Source organism: Triticum aestivum, chromosome 1A (assembly GCF_018294505.1).
Source record: "Triticum aestivum cultivar Chinese Spring chromosome 1A, IWGSC CS RefSeq v2.1, whole genome shotgun sequence".
In the NCBI taxonomy this organism is placed as follows: Eukaryota; Viridiplantae; Streptophyta; class Magnoliopsida; order Poales; family Poaceae; genus Triticum; species Triticum aestivum.
This window is the reverse complement of record NC_057794.1, coordinates 145,907,034-145,929,129: the sequence shown is the minus strand read 5'-3', so window position 1 is coordinate 145,929,129 and position 22,096 is coordinate 145,907,034. Positions and strand designations below refer to the sequence as shown.

General features: G+C 42.4%; 1 protein-coding gene across 2 annotated transcripts; it reads right to left on the bottom strand.

Annotated features, from left to right (window-relative positions):
* Positions 1-9,735: 9,735 nt before the first annotated feature.
* On the bottom strand, positions 9,736-18,799 carry LOC123041458 (probable tRNA N6-adenosine threonylcarbamoyltransferase). 2 transcript variants are annotated; one of them, XM_044464071.1, is made up of 4 exons: positions 18,143-18,799; positions 11,264-11,419; positions 10,737-11,139; positions 9,736-10,257 (listed from the first exon to the last, which is right to left on the bottom strand). In XM_044464071.1, the coding sequence occupies exons 1-3, from the start codon at positions 18,728-18,730 to the stop codon at positions 10,738-10,740; spliced, it is 1,146 nt and encodes a 381-aa protein (XP_044320006.1). In that variant the 5' UTR covers positions 18,731-18,799; the 3' UTR covers positions 9,736-10,257; position 10,737. The 2 variants fall into 2 exon arrangements, with proteins under 2 accessions (XP_044320006.1, XP_044320000.1); XM_044464065.1 differs by having other exon boundaries at positions 9,736-10,207; positions 18,143-18,798.
* Between the last annotated feature and the right edge of the window lie 3,297 nt (positions 18,800-22,096).

Sequence of the window (22,096 nt, the reverse complement as noted above, 5' to 3'; positions counted from 1 at the left end):
TACTGCAGGACATGATTCACTGTGTTTCCTCGACGCATACTCCGGATACCATCAAATCAAAATGAAGGAGTCTGATCAAGCCGCAACGGCATTCATTACCCCATACGGGCCTTTCTGCTTTAACACTATGCCCTTCGGGCTGAAAAATGCTGGCGCCACCTACCAACGCATGATTCAAACATTCCTGGAGAAAAAATCGGCAAGACGGTCGAAGCATATGTGGATGATGTCGTCATCAAAACTAAGCACATCGAGTCACTAGTAGATGACCTGCGTCTCACATTCAACAACCTCCATATATATGACATCAAGCTCAATCCGGAAAAGTGTGTCTTCGGCATCCCCGCCTGAAAACTACTGGGCTTCATCGTTTCAAATAGATGAATTGAGGCAAACCCAGCCAAAATCTGAGCTTTGTCACAATTGGCTACACCAACAGACCTCAAACAGGTCCAAAAACTAGCCAGATGTGTGGCAGCTTTAAGCCGCTTTATCTCCAGATTAGGAGAAAAAGCATTGCCACTATATCGCCTGCTCCAACGCACTGACCGCTTCGAGTGGACAGACGCGGCAACGGCTGGACTAGAAGAAATAAAAGCTCTTTTAGCGAGCAACCCAATCCTGGCCGCGCCGAACTTTGGCGAACCCATGCTATTATACATCTCTACAACACACCAGGTGGTGAGTGCGGTGCTCGTCGTCGAACAAGAGGACGGACATAAATTCCCACTTCAGAAACCGGTATATTATGTATCCACTGTCCTCACACCATTCAAATCCCGGTACCCTCATTACCAAAAGATAGCATATGCGGTCTTCATGGCATCCCGGAAGCTACGACACTACTTCCAAGAGTGCTCGATCACGGTGGCTTCCGAAATACCACTCAATGACATAATAAACAACCGCAAAGCTATAGGTCAGATTGCCAAGTGGGCCATTGAGCTCTTGCCATTTGATATAACATACAAACCACGCCGAGCCATTAAATCCCAAGTAGGCTGACTTCGTCACCGAATGGACAGAGGCCGAACTCCCTAAAGAGTATGGTACATATTCCAATTGGGTCATGCACTTCGATGGCTCTAAAATGCTGGCCAATCTAGGAGCGGGCGTCGTCTTAACGTCCCCCACAGGAGACACAGTCCAGTACGTACTCCAAATATTATATACAGACTCCAATAATGCAGCCGAATACGAGGCCTTATTGCATGGTCTTCGGATGGCTGTCTCCATGGGCATACAATGCCTGGAGGTGCGCGGGGATTCAAACCTCGCAATATCCCAAATAAACGGAGACTTCGACGCCAAAGATCCAAAGATAGTTTCCTATCGTAATGTCATACTCAAAATATCAGCTCGGTTCGAGGGACTCGAGTTTCATCATGTGACTCGAGAAAGTAATCAAGTGGTGGATGTCCTTGCTCGCATGGGCGCCAAGCGTGGCCCCGTCCCGCCTAACATATTTTTGGAAAGGCTCTTCAAGCCATCCTCGGTGTGGCAGGATGAGAGCGGCAACACTAGTCCAGATCTGATTATACCCCAGACTCCGAACACAATACCGATGTCATCGGGGGCTCAGCCACCAAATAACACCATTAGCCCATCTAATAATGGCAGTAATTGCCCCATGGACCGAACCCTTCTTGGCCTACCTTAATAGGCGAGATCTCCCTGAGGATCAAAATGAGGCTCGATGCATCGTTAGGCGTTCGACAGCGTACAAGGTTCATGAGGGAGAGCTCTACAAGAAGAGCGCTACCCGAATACTTCAAAGATGTATCTCCGAAGAAGAAGGACGGTAGCTCCTGGCCGAAATCCATGCTGGTCTTAGCGGTCACCACGCCACGGCTCGGGCTCTTGTAAGCAAGGCCTTCCGTACCGGTTTCTTCTGGCCAACGGCCCGAGCAGATGCACATGACCTTGTCCAACATTGTGTGGGATGCGAGCTTTTCGCCAATCAAAGCCATATGCTGCCTACCGCCTTACAAACAATCCCCATTACTTGGCCTTTCGCGGTCTGGGGGCTTGATATGGTCGGACCCCTTAAAGGGGGAAGCCATAAGAAAAAACATCTGCTGGTCATGGTAGATAAATTCACTAAGTGGATAGAGGCCAAACCAGTTAAACGGCCGAAGCCGGACCAGTGATAGACTTTATATCCGGTGTCATACACCGTTATGGTGTCCCACACGGCATCATCACAGATAACGGCTCCAACTTTACAGCCGACGAAGTGAAAACATGGTGTGCTAACCTGGGCATCAAGCTCGATTATGCCTCCGTCTATCACCCCCAAACAAACGGTCAAGTCGAACAAGCTAATGGTCTTATCATGAGCGGCATTAATCCTAGACTAGTACGGTCTTTAAAAGAGTCAGGAAAACACTGGGTCGAGGAGCTCGACTCCGTATTTTGGGGGCTGCGGACCGCGCCCAATCGCACTACCGGTTACACACCATTCTTCATGGTGTACGGTGCGGAGGCTATTTTGCCCTGCGACATCATTCATGACTCACCTCGAGTGCGCATGTACGAAGAGAGAGAAGCCGAGCTTGATCGGTAGGACAGTCTAGATGCCCTGGAGGAGGAGCGTGATGTTGCAAAATCCCGTTACGCATTTTATCAACAACAAGCTCGCAGATACCAAAGCAGAGAAGTGCGGGACAAGACTTATAATGTTGGTGAACTCGTTCTACGCTTGCCAGAAAAGAAAAATGACAAACTCAAGACCAAGTGGGAAGGTTCCTTCATTATAGATGAAGTTCTCACCAGAGGTGTGTACCGTCTGTGTGATGCATCGGATAATCGCTTAGAGCCGAACCCGTGGAATGCGGCCAGACTCCGAAGATTCTACGCCTAGAGCCGGACTCATTGTTTGTTTTCTTCTTCTCCTATTTTCATTTTCTCTCTCTTTAAAATTTTTCTTTAGCTTTATAGCTCTTGTGTGACTAGACCGCACACTTATGAGGTACACATCGTTAAATGTACACGCCCATAATACCTGGGGGCTTCTTTTACAGAAGCTTATTATCATTTTTCAGAGTATCAAGCTCACCACATATGTGTCCTTTTATGATATGTACCTTTTCTTCACCATTATATGCACCTTTATGACTTAAGTTTTTGCCAAGCTGGGTTGCCTGGCTCCTGTGCGTATGCCCTACGTTCTCGTTTTTTCGGCTAGGGCATAAGGGGAGCACCTCTGCGATTGTTACAGCCGGGTCATCCAGACTTGTACCTCAGACTGGGTGAAGCCGAAAGCTAGCATTCTTAAGGGAATGATTTGTCGGTGAGTAAAAGATGAACTGCCCTTATGGCACTACAAAACCCTAGAGTATAAATGCGTACTGTGATTTTTCAGCATCACAGCTTCGGTATGCACAGAGAACCGCATACCAGCCCAGGGAAAGGAACCCTTAACGGAACTATTCTCTCTGGAGGATGTTTCTTACAATCAAATGTAATATAACATAACTCCCCGAATACAACTTGTCTGTTCAAGCAATGATGATCGGACTGCCTGGTTTCCGAACATACGTTGGTGTTTACCTATGGTATAGTATTCGGAAACACTCCTAACCTAGGGTTCTTGGAGGTCGAAGCAGAAAGTCTGCCATGACAATCGTTTTACAAATTCGGTTGGAGACAAGTTTGTTGACAAAAGTACATTGCTACTTAGACTCAAAAACTTCTTCTTCCTCTAGACCCTCTAACAGGCTGTCTAGTTTACAATCTTGTTGGGAGAACTTGGCGGCCACCTTCACTTGGTCGTACACCAGGCTGACCGGAATTTCCTGTTCGTCGGAATCTCGAGGTCCGACCCGGGCCATATGATTGGGATCAAGCCCGGTGTACCTTGTTTTCACCATGGCCCAGGCTTCCCGAGCACCTTCTCGGCATGTCGATATCTTCCATAGCCCAAAACGGCGCCGAGCTCCCTTGAATAAATTCACAAGGTCCTCCATACTTCCTAGAGGAGAATCGGCTGGCCATAAAGCCTTAGCAATGCTTCTCATCGCCTTCCATGCTCGCTCATGCACCTTGGATAGCTCTTGTAGCCCAGTCAACTCACCTACAGGTATAAACTTGTTAGGATTCGCATCAGCAAACTATAAGGACAATAAGTTAAAAGGCATACTGAATATGTCGCCTCTTTCAGCTCTTCGCCGAGCTGGGTGTTGGTGTCCTGCAGCTTGTTCTTCTCATCCCTGGTCCGCGTCAGTACACGATGACCAGTGGCCTCTTTCCTTTCGGCATGTTCTTTGTCCGCCTGCGCGGCCTTCAGTTTCTCTTCCAGTTGTGCCACCGATCCTGCCATTGTAAAATGCAACAGTGTTCATTTGCATAAACATGACTAGCACATGATTATTTTTTCGAACAAAAGGAAACATTACCAGTTGGTGCCTCCTTGGACTTCTCTAGTTCAGCAGTAACAGCAGTCAGCTGGGTCCGACACTGCTCCAGCTCCCGAGATAGCACGATGTTCTTCTCCGTAAGTATCTAATTATACGTTGATCCTTAAAATCAGTTGCTTCAACTATTTTTAAGTCTCGGGGGCTACTAGTATATGGCTATTAAATCTACACAAAATGATCTTACACTCATATCCTTTGAAAGTTGGCGAGTTTCCCCGGCAAGCCCATCTCGAGCAGCCCGAATATATGCATTCGTCAAACTAAAGGCATTGAATGCCTCTTCAATAAAATTAGGATCGCACATAGCTGCCCTCCGACGCCGATGGTTCATGGCACTCTCCACCTCAGAGTTGGTAACGGATACATTATCCGAATCATCGGAGAGAGGACAATCCGACATGGCACTCATATCGACTCTCGCCCTAGAGGCAGGGTCCGGGGTCGGATTGATGGACGTATGTCCGGTGAAGTCTCTGGATATAGTCCGATGAGTGCTCTTCCTGGAATATGGGGAAGGAGAAAAACATCACAGTTCGGCATGTTTGTCGCATGGCATATCAAAAGTTGTACCTTTTCGATGAAGGTCGGAGCTTGGAAGAATCGTTGTCCACCTTTCTTTTTGAAGATCCGCCTTGTGACGGCATACCCTTCTTGAGGGACGATCCATATGCGGCATGGAAAGACGAGTGCCACCCCTTTTAGAACACAAGACATTGCAGTGGGTAAAGCACAGTAAGAAAACTCTTTTTGAGGAGACACCTTCAGGGTACTTACGTGGGAGGAAGGGAGAAGGCCGGGGTAATCGGCTATAATGGCCACTTCCGTGCCATCATAACTCGCTTGATAGAAAAAACCCTCCTTGAGCTCTACGGATATGTCCGGATCCTCTTCGAATCCGGGATCTAGGTCCCGATTATGGTCCTCCGGCTGCGGGGTAGGGCTATAAATCTCCACGACAACTTTCCTCCATTCCTGTCAAGAAATGGTGGGGTTAAGTTCAGCTGGGTACGACTCGGGAGGAGCATTAAGTAAAATTATTGGGCGAAGGCTTACCCAGCTGGGAGGATTGTACATGGAAAAGTCATCTCGACACTTGAGGCGAGTGAATTCCTCTTTCTCCCCCTTCAAAAGAACAGCCAGCATGGCAGCCAAGGCGGGAAGTTGTCCGGACCCTTACGTCCGCATCGTGATGGGTTGTCTTCTCCGTTGTAATGCCACATGGGGAGTCCTCTGGATTGGAGTGGTTGAACCCCCCGCGTTATTGAACTCGTCGTTACCTCAATTATGGTTACACTTGTTGCCACCAAGCATTTGTGTGAATCGTGTACAAGTGTGTACGAGCATGTTGTGATTGAGTGAACATTATCTGGAGGGGATCTCATGGTAGTTGTTTGTGAAACCATGATCATGGGGGATCTCACGGCAGTTGTTTATGAAACTATAATCCCAAGGGGCTCTAATGGCAGTTGTTTGTGGAACCATGATCCCGAGGGGCTCTCATGACAGTTGTTTGCGTAACCATGACCCTGAGGAGCTCTCATGGAAGTTGTTTGTGTAACCATGATCCTGAGGGGCTCTCATTGCAGTTGTTTTCTTAACCATGATCTTGAGGGGCTCTTATGACAGTTTTGAGTAATGACGATCCTGAAGGTTTCTCGTGACAATGATTGGGTGATGTGATCCCGAGGGCTCTCATAGTCAGGTGAATTAGAGAAGACCTAAGTTGTTCACAAGTCAACTGTGGTTGGTCGAAACTTGACTAATAAGCAGAAGCAAGAGGAAATAAGTTTTAGAAATATTTAGAACCACAACCCTCCTTGTCATGCTTGAGAACTTGTAGGGTTGCTATATCATTAGTTGGAACATTGTCAATACATTAAATGTATTGACCCTTGTGGCTACAACGTATCATGTTGCGGGATTGTCCGTATCGAAGGAAAGATACAAAGTAGGTTTACGATGTTGTGCTCAACTACTGCTTGTGAGTAGAAGGATGCCACAAAATATTATTGCATTTCCGTTGCATGATATTATAAGCTAGCCATGAGCTAAGCAGGTATGTGATGTATTAAAGACTGCATATGTGATGTAATACTGTGGCATGTGATATTTCTTGTTATTTCATTGTGTATTGTGTGTTATAGCAATGAATTGAGGGATTAGAATGGCAAGTACGGAGATTCAGGCCCCTATCCGGGACCGAGTCGTTACATATGGTACCAGAGCACATGTTGTCTACACGTCATGACCCTAGGAAATGGACTAGGAAAACTCATAGGATGAAAATCTATTTTGACACCTCCTTGTACTTATTATGCCTTGATCTCATACTTCTTACCTCTTGGCCTTTCCAATCCTCTCCCTTCCAAACGTGGATGACCAATCTTATAGAATCGGTCAGAAGGGATCATTGGTCGCCATGACATTGGAGTTTAAGACTAAGTTCTCAAGGGCACTAAAGGATTCAAGTTAAGCATGGGACTCAAAGGAGTTGTGCATAAAGGATTTCCAATCATGAATGAAGTCTAGGAGTATTGGTAGAGTTAACTGCATCTGAGGAAAAACAAAGATGATGGCCACAAGTAGTTTAGACTCTACATGTTCACGAACTCAGTGCCTCTTATGTCATTCCTGGATTCAACATGAAGCAAGGCATTGAAAGCAACTAAGAAGTTTGGAGAAAGATTTAGCTTCAGACTGCAGAGTACCCAGAAGTACCTCGTGGAAGTAGAGGAGGAACTGGAAACACTCAAGGAGGAAATTGGACAAGAGAGTGCAAGAGTGGCACCAAGGAGGAAGCAGAATGAGGAGGCAACAACTCGATGATCTATATGATTAGCTCAGCTAAAGCAGGAGTGAAGCTTAGATTTGACCAGCAGTACTATGTTTATCTGAAGCAAACACTTCATGATTAGTCCAATGAGATCATAGAATGATGCCCTACATTGGATGGTGATGTGTGTTGTGTGAATGAAATGCTTGTGTGAATAGGATTAGTATGTGATTTGACCCTCACCACCTAGTAAGACTAGAAGTCGAGAAGACACCACTGGAGGAGTTAAGTCATCCATATTGGAGACTTGGAAATTTTGAAAGATAGTGAGAACATAAGACCCCGACTGTACCAACAGACGTTAGGTGTGAACTATTATTTCTGGCGGGCCGCGACCACGTAGGGGGTGCTGGCTGGCATGCGAGTAATCCGATCTGGCCACGGACGACTCAAATCTGGCACTAGGGCTAGCTGCCTGTGGGTGGCGACGCCAGATTTGGAGGGGTCGGACCAGGTGATGGCTGGCACTGAAATTTAGGGAGGGGGGGATGTCTCTCCAAATTTGGGGTTGGCTCAATTAGAAAGGAGATTGGCTTCTTAAATAGGATGGGGTTTGGGGGGCTTTTGGGCTAGTTTTTTGAGGAGGTTTAGGTGGGCTTTAGTGATAGAGGCGAGGGTCCCGATCTTTCGATGAGATGATAACTATCGATTTGGTGGAGACGACTTTGACGATCCGACTACAAACGTGAACGACGTTGCGCCTTAGCAATCGCTAAACCAATCTCCTGAGGTTACTGACGATGTGGAAGCACGGTCAGCCTGACCACGAAGGTCTATTCCTGCAAGCAATCGAAGAACGAGCAAGAATATGATAAAGCAATCTGAATATTGCAAATATATATGAAGTACTGATAATGGTGGGGATCCGGAAGCGGTCTTGGTCTGGTCGTTGGACACAAACGAAGTACACGAAGTTGCAATGGCTAACTTTTAACTAAACAAATCCCAAGGAAAAGCTACTAGATGGATCTACTTATATAGGAGCAAGGGGTGGCGGCCAAGGAGGTGGGAGGACGTCCCAAGGCAGCCTAAAACTAAATCTAGGTCGTACAAGGCCAATGGGCCCAATTGGAGGTGATGTAACACCTTTGGACTTGTAGTTTGACTCGGATTCTGCTGCAGCATCAGATTGTTTCGTCCACAACTCAACGCTCCGGACGAATTTGAAGATGATTCCAATTGGGTTGGAAAGTGCACGAAATCTAGTTTCCAACAAAAAAAGAATCACCCAATTCGGAGTCCGTATGAAAAACTTGTGTGCGTTTTGAGTCAGGTATGTCTGTGCAGTCCGAATCTGAATCCAGAACGTGAGAGACTTGGACTCTATCTTCTCTTGGGCCAAAAGTGACGTGAGAGAACTTTTTGGACAGCAAATAAACATCTCTTTCTTCCTTATCTTCACATGTGGATTGTACAAATGTCCCATACACCTGCAATTAGACAAAACACAAAAGTGTGTGAAGTATTTTTGTTCTGGATAACATAAATAGATTATTGAATAGTTTGCACTAGAAATCACCTGACAAATATGCATATATGCAATATTTTTGGTCATATCCAAGGTAGTCATGTCCTCATCATTTAGGCTTAGAGAAAAGAGGGAAGTGGCTAGCGTGTTTCCAAAGAAACGGTGAACTAAAATAGGGCTACAGGTTTAATGAAACACCCGAACAAACCGATACGAAGACAACATGCTGCCAATGCAGTACTAATGACGCAAAAAGAATTATAATTTTAAGAAAACCCTAGGCTTTTACAACACGTCAATGTCATTGTGAGACTCAGACATCTCAAAGAACGAGCATCAAATCCAAAGGTCTTGTGATGCAATTACTTTAAGAATGACGGTGGACGTCTTGCAATGGTACTAATATTTCCCTTGTAGAGTATACGAGCAATCCTTCCATTTCTAATGTACGCGATCTAGGGATCTGAGCATATCTCTCCACCCTCTTGCTTCCAAGTTCCAACAGTGCCATGCAGTTGGTTCTTTCAAGTACTCCGCTACAAAAAGCCTTGACCACTTCAGTAGCAAACCTGGCCATGCTTCGAGACATGTGGTTTAGACATCCATAGGTACTCATCCCACAAATCTACGGTCATGCCATAGGCAAACATCCTCAAGGCAGCCGTTACCTTCTGGGGCATCCTCAAGGCGCCAAGAACCAGTGCGAGGCACACGTGAATCAGACAGCCCACAAGGGCGCGGATGCCCCAGGAGGCTCCGAACATCGTTTGAAGGAATAATACTGCTGCTCCTTGTAAACAATCGGTAAAACAAAACTGCAATTTTCAAAATGGGAACAGTGCTACCAACATGATTTTTCAATTTTAAGTTTACTTCTACATCAAAGACTAGTGTCACACACATAGCAGGGCAAGGTACAGCTTTCAAAATGGGAATAGTGCTACCAACATACTTTCTCAACTTTTAAGTTAACTTTTTCATCAAATACTAGTATCACACACATAGGAGCGGAAGGGTAGCGTCAATCAACAGATCCATATTACGAGATACTCCATCTGTCCCAAATTACTCAAAAGTTCTAGCTTTGCCTAAGTCAAACTCTTACAAGTTTGATAAAGTTCATAGAAAAAATTACTAATATCTACAACATCAAATATGTATAGTATGAAAATATATTTTATGATGAATCTAATGAAGCTAATTTGTGTTGTAGATGTTGGTTCATTTTTCTATAGACTTGGTCAAGCTTAACAAGGTTTTAACTTGGGACAAACCTAGACCTTCAAATAATTTGGAACAGGGAGAGGAGTTAGCAATGTCTTTTTGCAGATCACTTGCAACTGGTGAGATATTCCAGTCAGTCATGACGAACAAAATGTACGAGGCACTCTGCCATTAGCCTTCAAGGCTTTCTACAAATCATCAAGCAAAGCCTCATATCTGCAGCAACATAATCTTTCCGAAATAATCAACAAAAGGCACCAGCACCTGTGACAGAATGGAGAATGGCAATCATTTGGTCAGGATTATGACAGTACCTTCATTCAAAAGCAAACAATACACCAAATGCGTTAGATGGATCAAAGATTAAGAATGTCACAAGTTCAAATTATAACCTAACAGTTTTTGCTCCAAGGAAAGTATAAAATAGGAACCAAAGCAGCACAATAGCATTGCTGTGCAAAGCATGCATTGCAGATTTGTGTCTACCAATATTCCCAAGTCCTTAAATGTTAACAGGAAATATGTAATACAGTTAGATTACCAGCACAAAGCAAAAAAAGGGATAACAATTCATTGCACACATAAAAGTTACGACTTTACAGGAATTCAATTATCGCTGAATCAGTCAACTAGAAATCAATGCAAGGGAAATGTATATAAAATGAACATGGTAATGTCATGTAGTTGGTCCAAAAGTTACAGGACTGTTCAAACAGCTAACCGTGTCTAAATTACATTAACTGTCGCAAGAAAGCAATCAGCAGTAGCATAAAATTGGAAAGATCAATTGTACCTCAGGAATCTACAGCAATTGGAGTCGGCCCAGAGGTTCCATCTATGGATACTTCAGCCGCTGCATCAGAATCTGTGTTATTTAATACTGGAACCTCCTTCTCCCTCCAAATTGCATGAACTTCATCAGTTCGGAACCTTTGAGTAAATGTCGAGTCCTCCAGGGGTGTGGTCACACCATGTGCATATGCCAGTAAACCAGTGTATGCAATCATCGCACCATTGTCTATACAATATCGATCATCAGTTGCAAACAGCCTACCCCCTCTCTCTGAGCACATAATCCTCATCATCTCTTGCAAACGTTCATTGCATCCAACACCACCAACAATAAGAACATCCTTCGAATCACAATGTGCCATGGCACGTTCAGTGATTTCAACAAGCATAGCAAAGAGAGTTTCCTGGATATGGCCACCAACTGCCTTAATTAGAACATATACAACTTATCTTCAATCAAAGTAAGCTTAATCATTACCTAAATACTTGTACAAGGATAAACTAAAGGAGTTCAATAATAAATCATACCTGCAATGAGTAGCACAGGTCTGCTGGTGTGCACTCGTTATTTTCAAGCTTTTCAATCGCTGCAGCTTCGATGAAGCTCAATATGCCACTAAATGACACATCCATACCCTTTACAACATAAGGGAGGTCGATGAACTTCTCTCCCTTCTTTGCAAGCTGGAAGAGAGGAAGACATGTAGAGTAGACTGAATAAACATGCCACTGGGAAAGATGAAGACTACATGACACAACCATACATCTGTCGCAGGAATGGGAATAACCTTTTATTTCAAAAAGAAAGGATGGAAGGGACAGGCCAACATGAGATGGAAAGTACACACCAATATCACACTTGCATTGCACAACTGCTTTTAGTGTTTTAACATTCTTTTCTCACATCCGTTGCAGAAAGCATTTACGTTGTATGTTCGTTTTCATTTTTTATCTGTACATTGAGTTGTTAATGAATCTGCTTCATTCGTTGACTCTATTTCAAACATTAATTTACTCCTGCATTTCACGGAAATTGGCAATGGCTCCTAGGTGCATATGCACCCATTGTCTAAATACACATTTTGAAAAGTTGAAAAATTCCGAACAAAAATCCCGCGTGTATATCCGGACATTCTATGTGTGTGCACAAAGTTTTCGGTGAAAAACAAGGTTCTTTGTGGCTTGTGTAAAAAAGGCAATTTCTGATGCTTCATTACAACTATTCATTTTGCATTTCTTTATCTTTTTTACACAAGCCACAAAAAACGTCGTTTTTCACCGAAACTTTGTGCATGCACATAGAATGTCCGGATACACCCGCGGGATTTTTGTTCCGAATTTTTCAACTTTTCAAAGTGTGTTATTTAGACAATGGGTGCATATGCACCTAGGAGCCAAAACACCTTTCTTTTTCATTTGCTCAATACAGCCTCTTTGATTCAAATGATTACTTACTAGAGAATTTTGGAGGATTCAAATCCTTAGGATTTTTCCCTATGTGGGTTGTTTCATTTGTAGGATTACAATCAGAAATTTTTCCTTAGGAATTATTTGCACTAAGTTTTCGTAGGAAAATTTCCATCCACTCCAACCTCAAGTGAAGAATCCTACTTTTTTCCTGCGCACAATCAAACGCCCATACTAATCCTGTAGGATTGAAGATGGCATACCACTCCATTCCTGTGTTTTTCCTGTTCATGCGTTTTGGAAATCCCGTGAATGAAAGAGGCCCCAAGTGTTAATAAAAGAAATAGGCTTCCACAGTTCAAACCCAACATCACTTAAATATTTCTGCATATCATACATAACTTAACTTGATCAAGATTTTCTACTTTGAGCCCATGGCTGGATTTTCAAAAAAAATTGCAGGATATTAGTCAAGATCCTTAACACTGCAAAACAATGAAAATTGGACAATGTTTATGATTTGAGCACATTTAACAATTTAAGAAAACTCAGTCCTGTGGTCTACTGATGTGCAAGGAATCTTGGTAAAAGGCAAATATATTTTTGACGGCACAAATAAACAAGCCCATATATCAAATACCATATGAACTGTATGGTTGAAATATGATATTGTAGGTCATGGCTACTACTGAATCAAAATTACCTGACTAAGTAACGTGATACTTCTGAATTTCAACAGAAGCAAGAAGAGAATTGACAAAGAACAATATAGCAACAACTTCAAAGTTCCGTCAAATTTATCAACACCGATCTCTTTTATGAAGTCTGATCTACCCCAGGTTTTGCAACAGCAACAACAACAAAGTCTTTCAACCCCAAACAAGTTGGGGTAGGCCAGAGTATTACAAAAAAATTAAAAATAAGTACGAGAACCCATACATTAAGTCAAGTCCATACCTAATCTATTCTTTACACAATGAAGTGTATCTCACCTAACAGGCATCACGTCCATGCAAGGTAAATAATACTGTCTCTTGTAATAAATCAGCGACACTTATTTTGGGACGGAGGGAGTAGAAAATAGCTCAATCATTAAGGGATAGTCGGATAAGGATGGTCAAATTGGCAGGGTATAGAGGATTGGAGAATATTGAATATACCATAGATTTGGGAGGATGACAAAGAAAGAGATTAGATTGATAAACACTTTACCACGGCTTGATTGGCAATAGATACATGCTCCCCTTTATTTTATATAAAGATGGTTTACTTGGTCCTCAATTAATATCTTATCATTATGGAGCATCTCTAATCTTGCCCAACTAATTAACATTGCATGTGCATAAACATAGAATTAGGCATTATCAATTAGGAATAGAGATAAAATTAGAGATAAAGATCAGCTTAGTATTCATTGAACAAGCGATAGGGTTTCTAGAGAAAAGATTCTATTTGTGAAGCATGTAAGCATCATTGCTGGTGTTATCATCATGTCGGCCCTACACTCTTGTCGTGCTTAGCTATGCTTAGGGTTGTGAGTCTTGATCCATCTGGGAGATGAACCACGTTTGGTACATACACATGATAAGTGGATTGTGGTCTGCTTCTGGGGATAATTATGTTAATATGACTAAAGGCAAAGGTGAGTGGCCATGTTGGAGAACATGGTGGGTTGTCTCACTTACGCCACTATTAGGACCTGACCTCTCATTTTCTTGATCCGAGACTCAGCGTGCTAACCACACGGGATTATATGGGTCACCCCTTGGCCTAGTGCGGTAGTACCTTACCTCAGACCACTCCAAGAGTCACATAATTCAGGGTTTCCATTTGGTATATGCATAGAAAGATAATTGGCAGCATGGTAGGATTGTAGCACGGCTTGCCAAGTGGATAAAACTATATTGTGGGAGATAGGCTTGGGTCCTCCATACAACAGTTGATGTTGTATCAAAGATTTGGCCGGACTCGCGATTCAGGTAAAACTCAGATGGGTGACTAGCTGGACTAAATGCAGCATAGGGGAAGTGTTGTGGTCCATGACCCTCTGTCAGCACCCCAATGGGCGGGTGTGATGTGATGCTAAGAGCCGATTGACACGTGTGTGGGTAAATTGGTACACCCCTGCAAGGTTAAATCTATTCGTATAGTCATGTCTGTGGTTATGCCGTTATGGACAACTTGGAGATTGTTGCTTGATCATAGACAACTTTAATGGTTACCTTAAATTGCCAAGATAAGTGCGAAAGCCATGGATTGCTTCCTTGCAGGCGAGTCATGGGCTATGTTACATGGTACGGGGATACAGATACGGGGATACGGGTACGGCGATACGGGAAAATGGGATTTTCTGAAAATAGACTTACGGGGATACGGCGAGTATCTGTACAAATGCATAAAAAATCAGCACTAATAGAAAATATTTTGAGAATGATAAAATTGAGGTTAATGAAGTAACCTGATCTTTTGAGGATGATAAAATCAGCAGTGAAGAAGTTGCTGCATTTTTCAAGTGTCGTGCGTGAGGGTTTGTTTTAGCGATCAAAATTGCATATGAGGCAGCCCACAATCGGCCTCCTGATGGGCTCTGGTTCAAGTCGTAACAGCCCTATATGTATCCATGTGGTATCCCCATCGTATCCCAGCCGTTTTGCATTTTGCTCCTTTTATTTTAATTCAGAAAAAGGGGATACTTAGGGATACGTGTATCCCCTGCGTATCCATGTGTATCCCCGTTCTGGCCACGTTTTTTGCACTGATACAGCACCTCCCAGCCGTATCCCTGCAACATAGGTCGTGGGAGGGTTCAAGGTGGTGCATTACTGTGGAGGTTAACATAGATGTAGCTAGTTCTGATGTAAGTCTTGCCGAGTACAATTGTACTCACCCTTGTTGTTCATTAATAACTTGTTGCAGAGTAGGCTTACAACCCCGATGGTGGTTACTACGTGGATCTCAATGTCGGCGTGTAGTTTGGAGGTCCAGACAACAATCTATGCCTTTGGAAGGGTCACTGTATTTTGTTCATCCCTCTTAGGCTTTCATTAAACATGTTTTATACTCGGACATATTTCGTTTCCGCTGATGCTTGATGTACTGTTGGGTCATGCAACCTCTGCTTTTAATATACCTGCTATCTTTGCTCTCTTATGAGACTTTGTTATATATATGCTTTCAAGGGTAGAGTTGTGTTACTTGTTTTCACACACACGGCGTGCATGATGCAAGTATTGATATAAAGTGCACGTTCTGTGTAGGGTCTTGGAATCTATGTTATGCATGTGCTAGCGGATGATCGAATACAGGGTGAAGCAATTCATGTACTGAGAGCTTAGGAGCTATATCACGCTACTCCAACCATGTGTCCATTTTACTGGTTGTGGCTGGGTATGTATTGATGCTTCGGCTCAGTTAGATCAATTGAAGGAATGTTTGAGACCACCCCGCTCGGACGAGGTGATCCAGTAGTGGGGTAGTGGCTTGAATGTTTCAAGCTCTCCAAGACTATTAGGAGCTCACGGCCCATCAAAGATTGGTGTCGTTGTCCGAGCGTGAATCTCAGCTTTATGCATCATTCTCTATAGCTAGATTTGTGTAATTTTGGTCCTAGGGTCCGACGGCGTTTGTATCAAAGTCGGGTTTCGATCCCGAGACCTGTGGGTTATGGGCCCATGTAAGCATCTCTAATGTCTATATCTCTACATATTTTGTAAAATGCACAAGGAATTATATTATTGCACAAATGTATGCATGTATACAATCTAGCACTGCATTTTTTGGTAATTTCTTTGATATTCACATGTATTCAAACCCTATATGGTGCACATAAACATATGCTTCAGCTTTTGATATTCACATGAAGCCAAGCCAATACAAGTCAAGCAAGCAACCATGATCAACAAGTCAAATGAAAGAAAAAAAGATAAGACCAAGTCAAAGAGGCCAACTAAGGCAAAGAAGCCTAAGTGAAGAATCCCATCATGGTGGAGGGATGAGAGGGATTGGTCCACCATAGGTTATGGACGTCCCCTCCTAGTACACCATGGACCCATGGACCAAAGATTAGGTCCACTACCGCTCCACCTACCATCTCAATGGTAGTCTTGTTCATCTGTGAAGGACCCATAGGCTATATAAAGCCCCCATGTGCATGTAACTCGGTCACTCTCAAGAGAATCAAGTGTAGTGCACGGAGGTTCAAGCCTCATGCGGGGAGCTCTAGGGCCATGTCCGAGGAGCCTCGTTCGACTAGGACCGACGTTCAGGAAGAGAAGTTTGGAGAGTGTACAGCGTTGTTCAAGTCGGGCTTCCAGCCAAACCTCCCACGATGCCTCCCTAACATAGGGCTAGATCACAGTCCCTCAAGGCAACTGAAACTATTAAGGAAACATTGAAGTGTCAATATTGTCGGTGTACAGCCACGTTCGTTGTAAGGCCGTCGTGCACACCCCCAATTAAATCATTATTGTGCTCCCTTTACTAATGACATTCATGATAATCACGATTGCGGACAATATCTGTAATACCTAATAGATAAAATATGAAACTACTTTTCATGATGAATCAAATGATATAAATTTTGTATTGTGGGTATTGATATATTTTTCTAAAAACTTGGTCAAACATGCACCCGTTTGACTTTTGAAAAAACAAATACACCTTATATAAAGGAACGGAAGGAGTATTGTATAAGCTAATCTAGAGGGCAGTCCAAAGGACTTGAATATCAAAATGGCATCACAAATCCAATTGTTTATTCTGTGTTATGCAATCATCCTACATGGCTACATTGGTCATATGCAATAATACATGGTCCTCTCATTTGCAAATATTATCTCATACAGGCAAGAATCACCAGCTCGGCACATTGAAAATCAATTCGCAGATCAACCAGATAAAAATCCCAATTTTCCACATTCTCAGTTTAGTTCATATATCTCATAATTAATCTATTTATGTTATTACCCATACAGATCGAAGTGCTTGAAGCAACTAAACAACTCATGCAGTTAGGCCTGAATCACAATTGAAACTAGAAATGAGCATATATGTGCATATACAGCTACAAATACTCTATAACACTAAGCTCCCTAGTTTTAAAGAGCCCACATTCAATTGAGGTCTCCAATTGGGATTGGGTCATCTGATTTTGACCGGGTCAACAATTTCTCAAAGCTCTCTAATTCAATTCTTTTATACTATACACTATGGTTCCGATTTTTAAGGCCTCGCGATTAACTGAGGTCTTCAATTTAGAATTGGTCAACATTTCTCAAGGGCTCTCTCATTCGTGATTCACTATGTTCCCATTTTAAACAATTTCATTCAATTGAGGTATTCAATTTTGGATTTGGTTTACGATTTTGACCAGGCCAACGATTTTTCAAATCAATCAGCAGCAACCGGCCTATGAGAACACATCAATCCCGTGCACTCTCCAACCACCTACAAAAAAGAATCGTCACCATGCGATACTATGGCACCAATATAGTACATGCAGCCCCTGACGTGAAAATTTCCCCACATAAATATACGTTAGTTGGTGGATAACACAGAACCGCACCACGAAAGGCCCATCAAATCACCGCATTATAAATAAATATAAAACACACTCCATCATCGCTCCCATCTGTCAAACTAAATATTCCATCAGCTCCACAATATAAGGGGTATTATTTTTTGGAAGTCAAATTTCTTTAATTTTGACAAAGTTCAGAGCAAAAAATATCGACATCCACAATAATAACAAATGAGTACGGAAATTCATTTCATGGTGAATCTAATCATATCGATGTGATTTATGAATTTTGATATATTTCTCTACAAATTTGATCAAACTTAACAGGTTTGACTTTTCAGAAAAGTAAAAGACCTTATATTTTGAAACTTTTTTTAAGAAACCCAACAACACCAACTGCGCAGCAAAGCGCACCTAGCTTCTAGTAACATTGGTAAACTGGAAGTCATATATAGAGAATTAGCATTTGACGAACCGGTTACCTGCTCGATGTTATACCCAGGGCTGGGGTCATTCGAGAGCTCGAGGATCCGCGCAAAGCGGTCGAGGCAGTTCCCGACGGCAATATCAATGGTCTCACCGAAGATCCTGTACCTCCCTTCGCTATACGCGATGACCTGCGTGTTGCCACCTGAGACGTAGAGCACAACAGGGTCCACGGCGCCGGTGACCGCGCGGCCCATTTCAATGTGCGCAACACAGTGATTGACGGCGACAAGCGGTTTCCCCCATAGGAGCGACAGAGCCCGGGCCGATGCGGCGGCGACCTGGAGAGGCCCGCCCATGCCGGGGCCCATGGTGTAGCAAATGCAGGCGAGGTCGGCAGGAGAGGCATCGGCCTCGGCGAGTGCTGCGCGGAGTAGAGGGAGTAGGTGGACGAGGTGGTGCTGCGCGGTCTCCCGGGGCAGGAAACCGTGGCCTGGCGGGGTGATGTACGTATGGCGCGGGTTGGAGAGGATTTGCCCGGAGATGGAGACGACGCCGATGCCAATCTTGTTCGCCGAGGACTCCAACCCTAGAGCAAACGGGCCAGGCGGGTGGCTACTCGCCGGAGACGACGACGAGGCCATGGCGGCGGCGGCGAGGCGGTAGGGTTTGAGGTAGTGGGCGGGGAGAAGGGACTGAGTTGTGCGTTACAAAGTGCAGATAAGCCCAGATTAGACAACCCGGCGTATCCGCCGCGCCCATGCCTATAGAGGCCCATAAGGCCTTGTAAAATGCTAAAAGCATGTCTAAGGCCCTGTTTGGTTCGGCTGTGAATTTTTAAAAGAAGCTGTGAAAAAAAAGCTGTGAAAAATCTGATGTGAAAAAGATGTAGGTCATTTGACAAACCAGCTGATACAGCTTTTTCAGATTTTGGCCCGCAGCGGAATCAGATTTTGTAAAGCACGTCCTGGGCTGCTTCCGCTTTTGGTTCAAATTTTGGTAGCGGATTTCTGGAATCGGATTCTGCTGGATTTGCCCTTTGGTTTACATTCTGTTGCGCGGCAGCGGAATCCGTCGATAAAAACTGAACCAAACTAGTCGTCAACCCGTGCTTTCGCACGGGCTAGTTTTAAAAAAAAAATAGTGTTATATTGTGAGCATCCTTTTAATGATGGAAATTGTAGTACGTGTATCAAAATTATTGCTCGAACAACAATTCCACTATCTGTTATCAACAATATATAACCAAGACAATATCACGTATTTGGTATTTTGAATAATTTTCAGCTGACTTTGCACACTTTAACATTGAATGGGAAGGAAATTTTGAACAATCAAAGCCAACACGCACTTGTAATTAAAAAAAAGAATCTATTTAAGAACTCAGTTAAGCACATAGTAATGCTAGAATGGAAATGCTTAATCAACCGGAAGGAATACCATGCAACAAGATTATGCAGCAACCATAGGCATGCTCATAAGTCTTCCTTTTGTAATTTCTCCTTGATTCTGTCAACATTAACGCTCCATGGAGAGATGGATCACTGTTACACATACCTTAAGATGCATTTGCACATGTCACACAAAGTTAAAAATCATTATCTATGTCAAATCAATTGACATTATAGCTAATAATTAAAAAGGATAATTGCAATGAATATGGGACAGACTACGATTTTACTCCTTGCACCATCATGATAATACCACACAATTAAAATAGTAAATAGCACTTTGATAGACAAAACAACCCAAGACACCATTGCAATACAAAGCTCTATGGACAATGGTTAGAAGTCAAAATAACAGGAACAAAATGTACAAACACCCAAAATATACTAACTCAACGTCAGAAAGAGTAAACAAATATATTACTTCATTTCAATATATCATATGCGATATATGCATAAAAGAAAATATATAGAAAAGTAGTTCAAAGATCACGAAAATTAATGGTTCAACATGACAAATGTGATATTGATCAGATTTTGTAGAAGCATTAGGACATTCACGCAATATGTTGATACTTCATTTGCCATTAAGAAATCCTGTACAAATGGTCGATGCCAATTAGTCCATTCAGCACACAATAACTCGCAGAAGCAAATATTTGTCTAGAAAAAACATATAGAAAAATTAGCAAAAAGATTCGGGTTAACTTGGAAATTTTGGAAATATATTGATAAATGATCTCATATTTAGATAGGACAAATCGATCTATTTGCATCAATCAATGTTTGCAAACAAAGGACAATACATTATCAAGGAATTCTTGCAGAAGTGTAGAAGCGGAAGTGCATAACATTGTGCTAAAAAAATAGGCTCATATGGTCATTCCAACCAATTTCTGTGTACGAACAAATAATTTCATTTAATCTAGCATGTGCACGTACATCAAAAGATTATCATTTCATACGAAGACATTATAATTTCATGTCCAACAATCTATATAGAGTTATAGACAAACATGCTATTTTTCCATCCATTATAAATTGTTCTCACCTGAAAATAGAAAAGAATAAGAGCTGCCATGAATAATGTACTGTTGCCCAAAATTCAGCCAAGTAGGCCTTTAATTAAAATATCACCGGAATAAAAAAAATGACTTCCCTACTGTACTTTTTGATTTGATCAAATTAAATTTTCATTAATTGGGTCATGCAATATAAACAGCTGAGACAAATCTGGCATACAGGAACTCAAGAGCATTCTATGTTTACATACCAAGGATCTCTTCATAATCATCTGACTGGTGCTACACATGCGACACATCTTGTACAGTAGTTTTGCACAACTGTTGGATTCTCTGTCGAACAAAAACTGTAGCATCCGACGTAGTACGTGGAATAGTTACATAATCATCCTGTCTCTGTAAAAGAAAGACATTGGCTATCCAAGATGATGTCAGAATTAATTTAGGCATACCCTCCAACCTTCCATTTATATATAAGGTATTAGATCATATATACATCAATGATTCTTACGATTATATGAGAATGGAAATACACGCATGCAAGGCCATATTTTCTGCTGAAGGAAAGAAATAGAGACTAAACTTTATCTGCGCACAATGCGTGCTAGTAAAAAAAATTGCGGGTTCTTTTTTCCTTGTCTATTAAAGTTAACATGGAAGCAATGAATACATATAAATTTATTTGCATGTTCTTGGTGTTACTAATCAGATATTAATTACATAGCAGCTAGTACCAGCTCCATACTATAGAATACATAGACTGTACTTAAATCGACTCACATATGTTCTTAATTATTTAGTACATGAACTTATAAAAGGAACGACATTAAATTAACCAAGTAGTAAAAAGCGTATGAGGAAGAACTTCTAAAAAGGTAACTTGAGCATCATTTTTCAACGTCCCTTGTTGCTTTGAATAAATACTGCCGCAACGTCACCTTCTTGACCTCGTGAATGCTTATACGCTCCATTAGGCAAAGAGCACTATTAAAAAGAATACCATCCAAACTGCGTATTTTGTGCTTCTATGATATGCACATGTATTTTAGATCATTGTGTGACCATAAAATTGAAAGAACGGATCCAAGTTAATAGAACCATAGTGTACATCTTTGGTCAATTGAATCAAGTAATGCTCCAAAAAAAATCCCTTATCCAATAAGCTTAGAAGGGATGCTTAAGTTCAGTGCATTGATGTACGTGTACCTCTTTGGTCAATTGAATCCCCTAATTTGATTAAATATTAACTACAAAACTCATGGCGATAATACATGTGTAAGACTAAGAAATGTATGAAAATAATGAACGCCTGCCATTAGAATCTCCCCAGAACAGAAACCTAGACTGTACATGATCATTAGAGACCAAGTCTGAAGCTTCAGGATGCACAGCACAAAAATCAACAAAAAAGGAAAAATCTACTCCAGTATTGCTCCTTGCGGTTGCAGAACTTATTGGATGAACTGATGCAAGCGATGGCTAGCAATGGAATAGATGTGTGCTAAATTTCTATGCAGAAGTTGATTTGTCCAAGCTATGG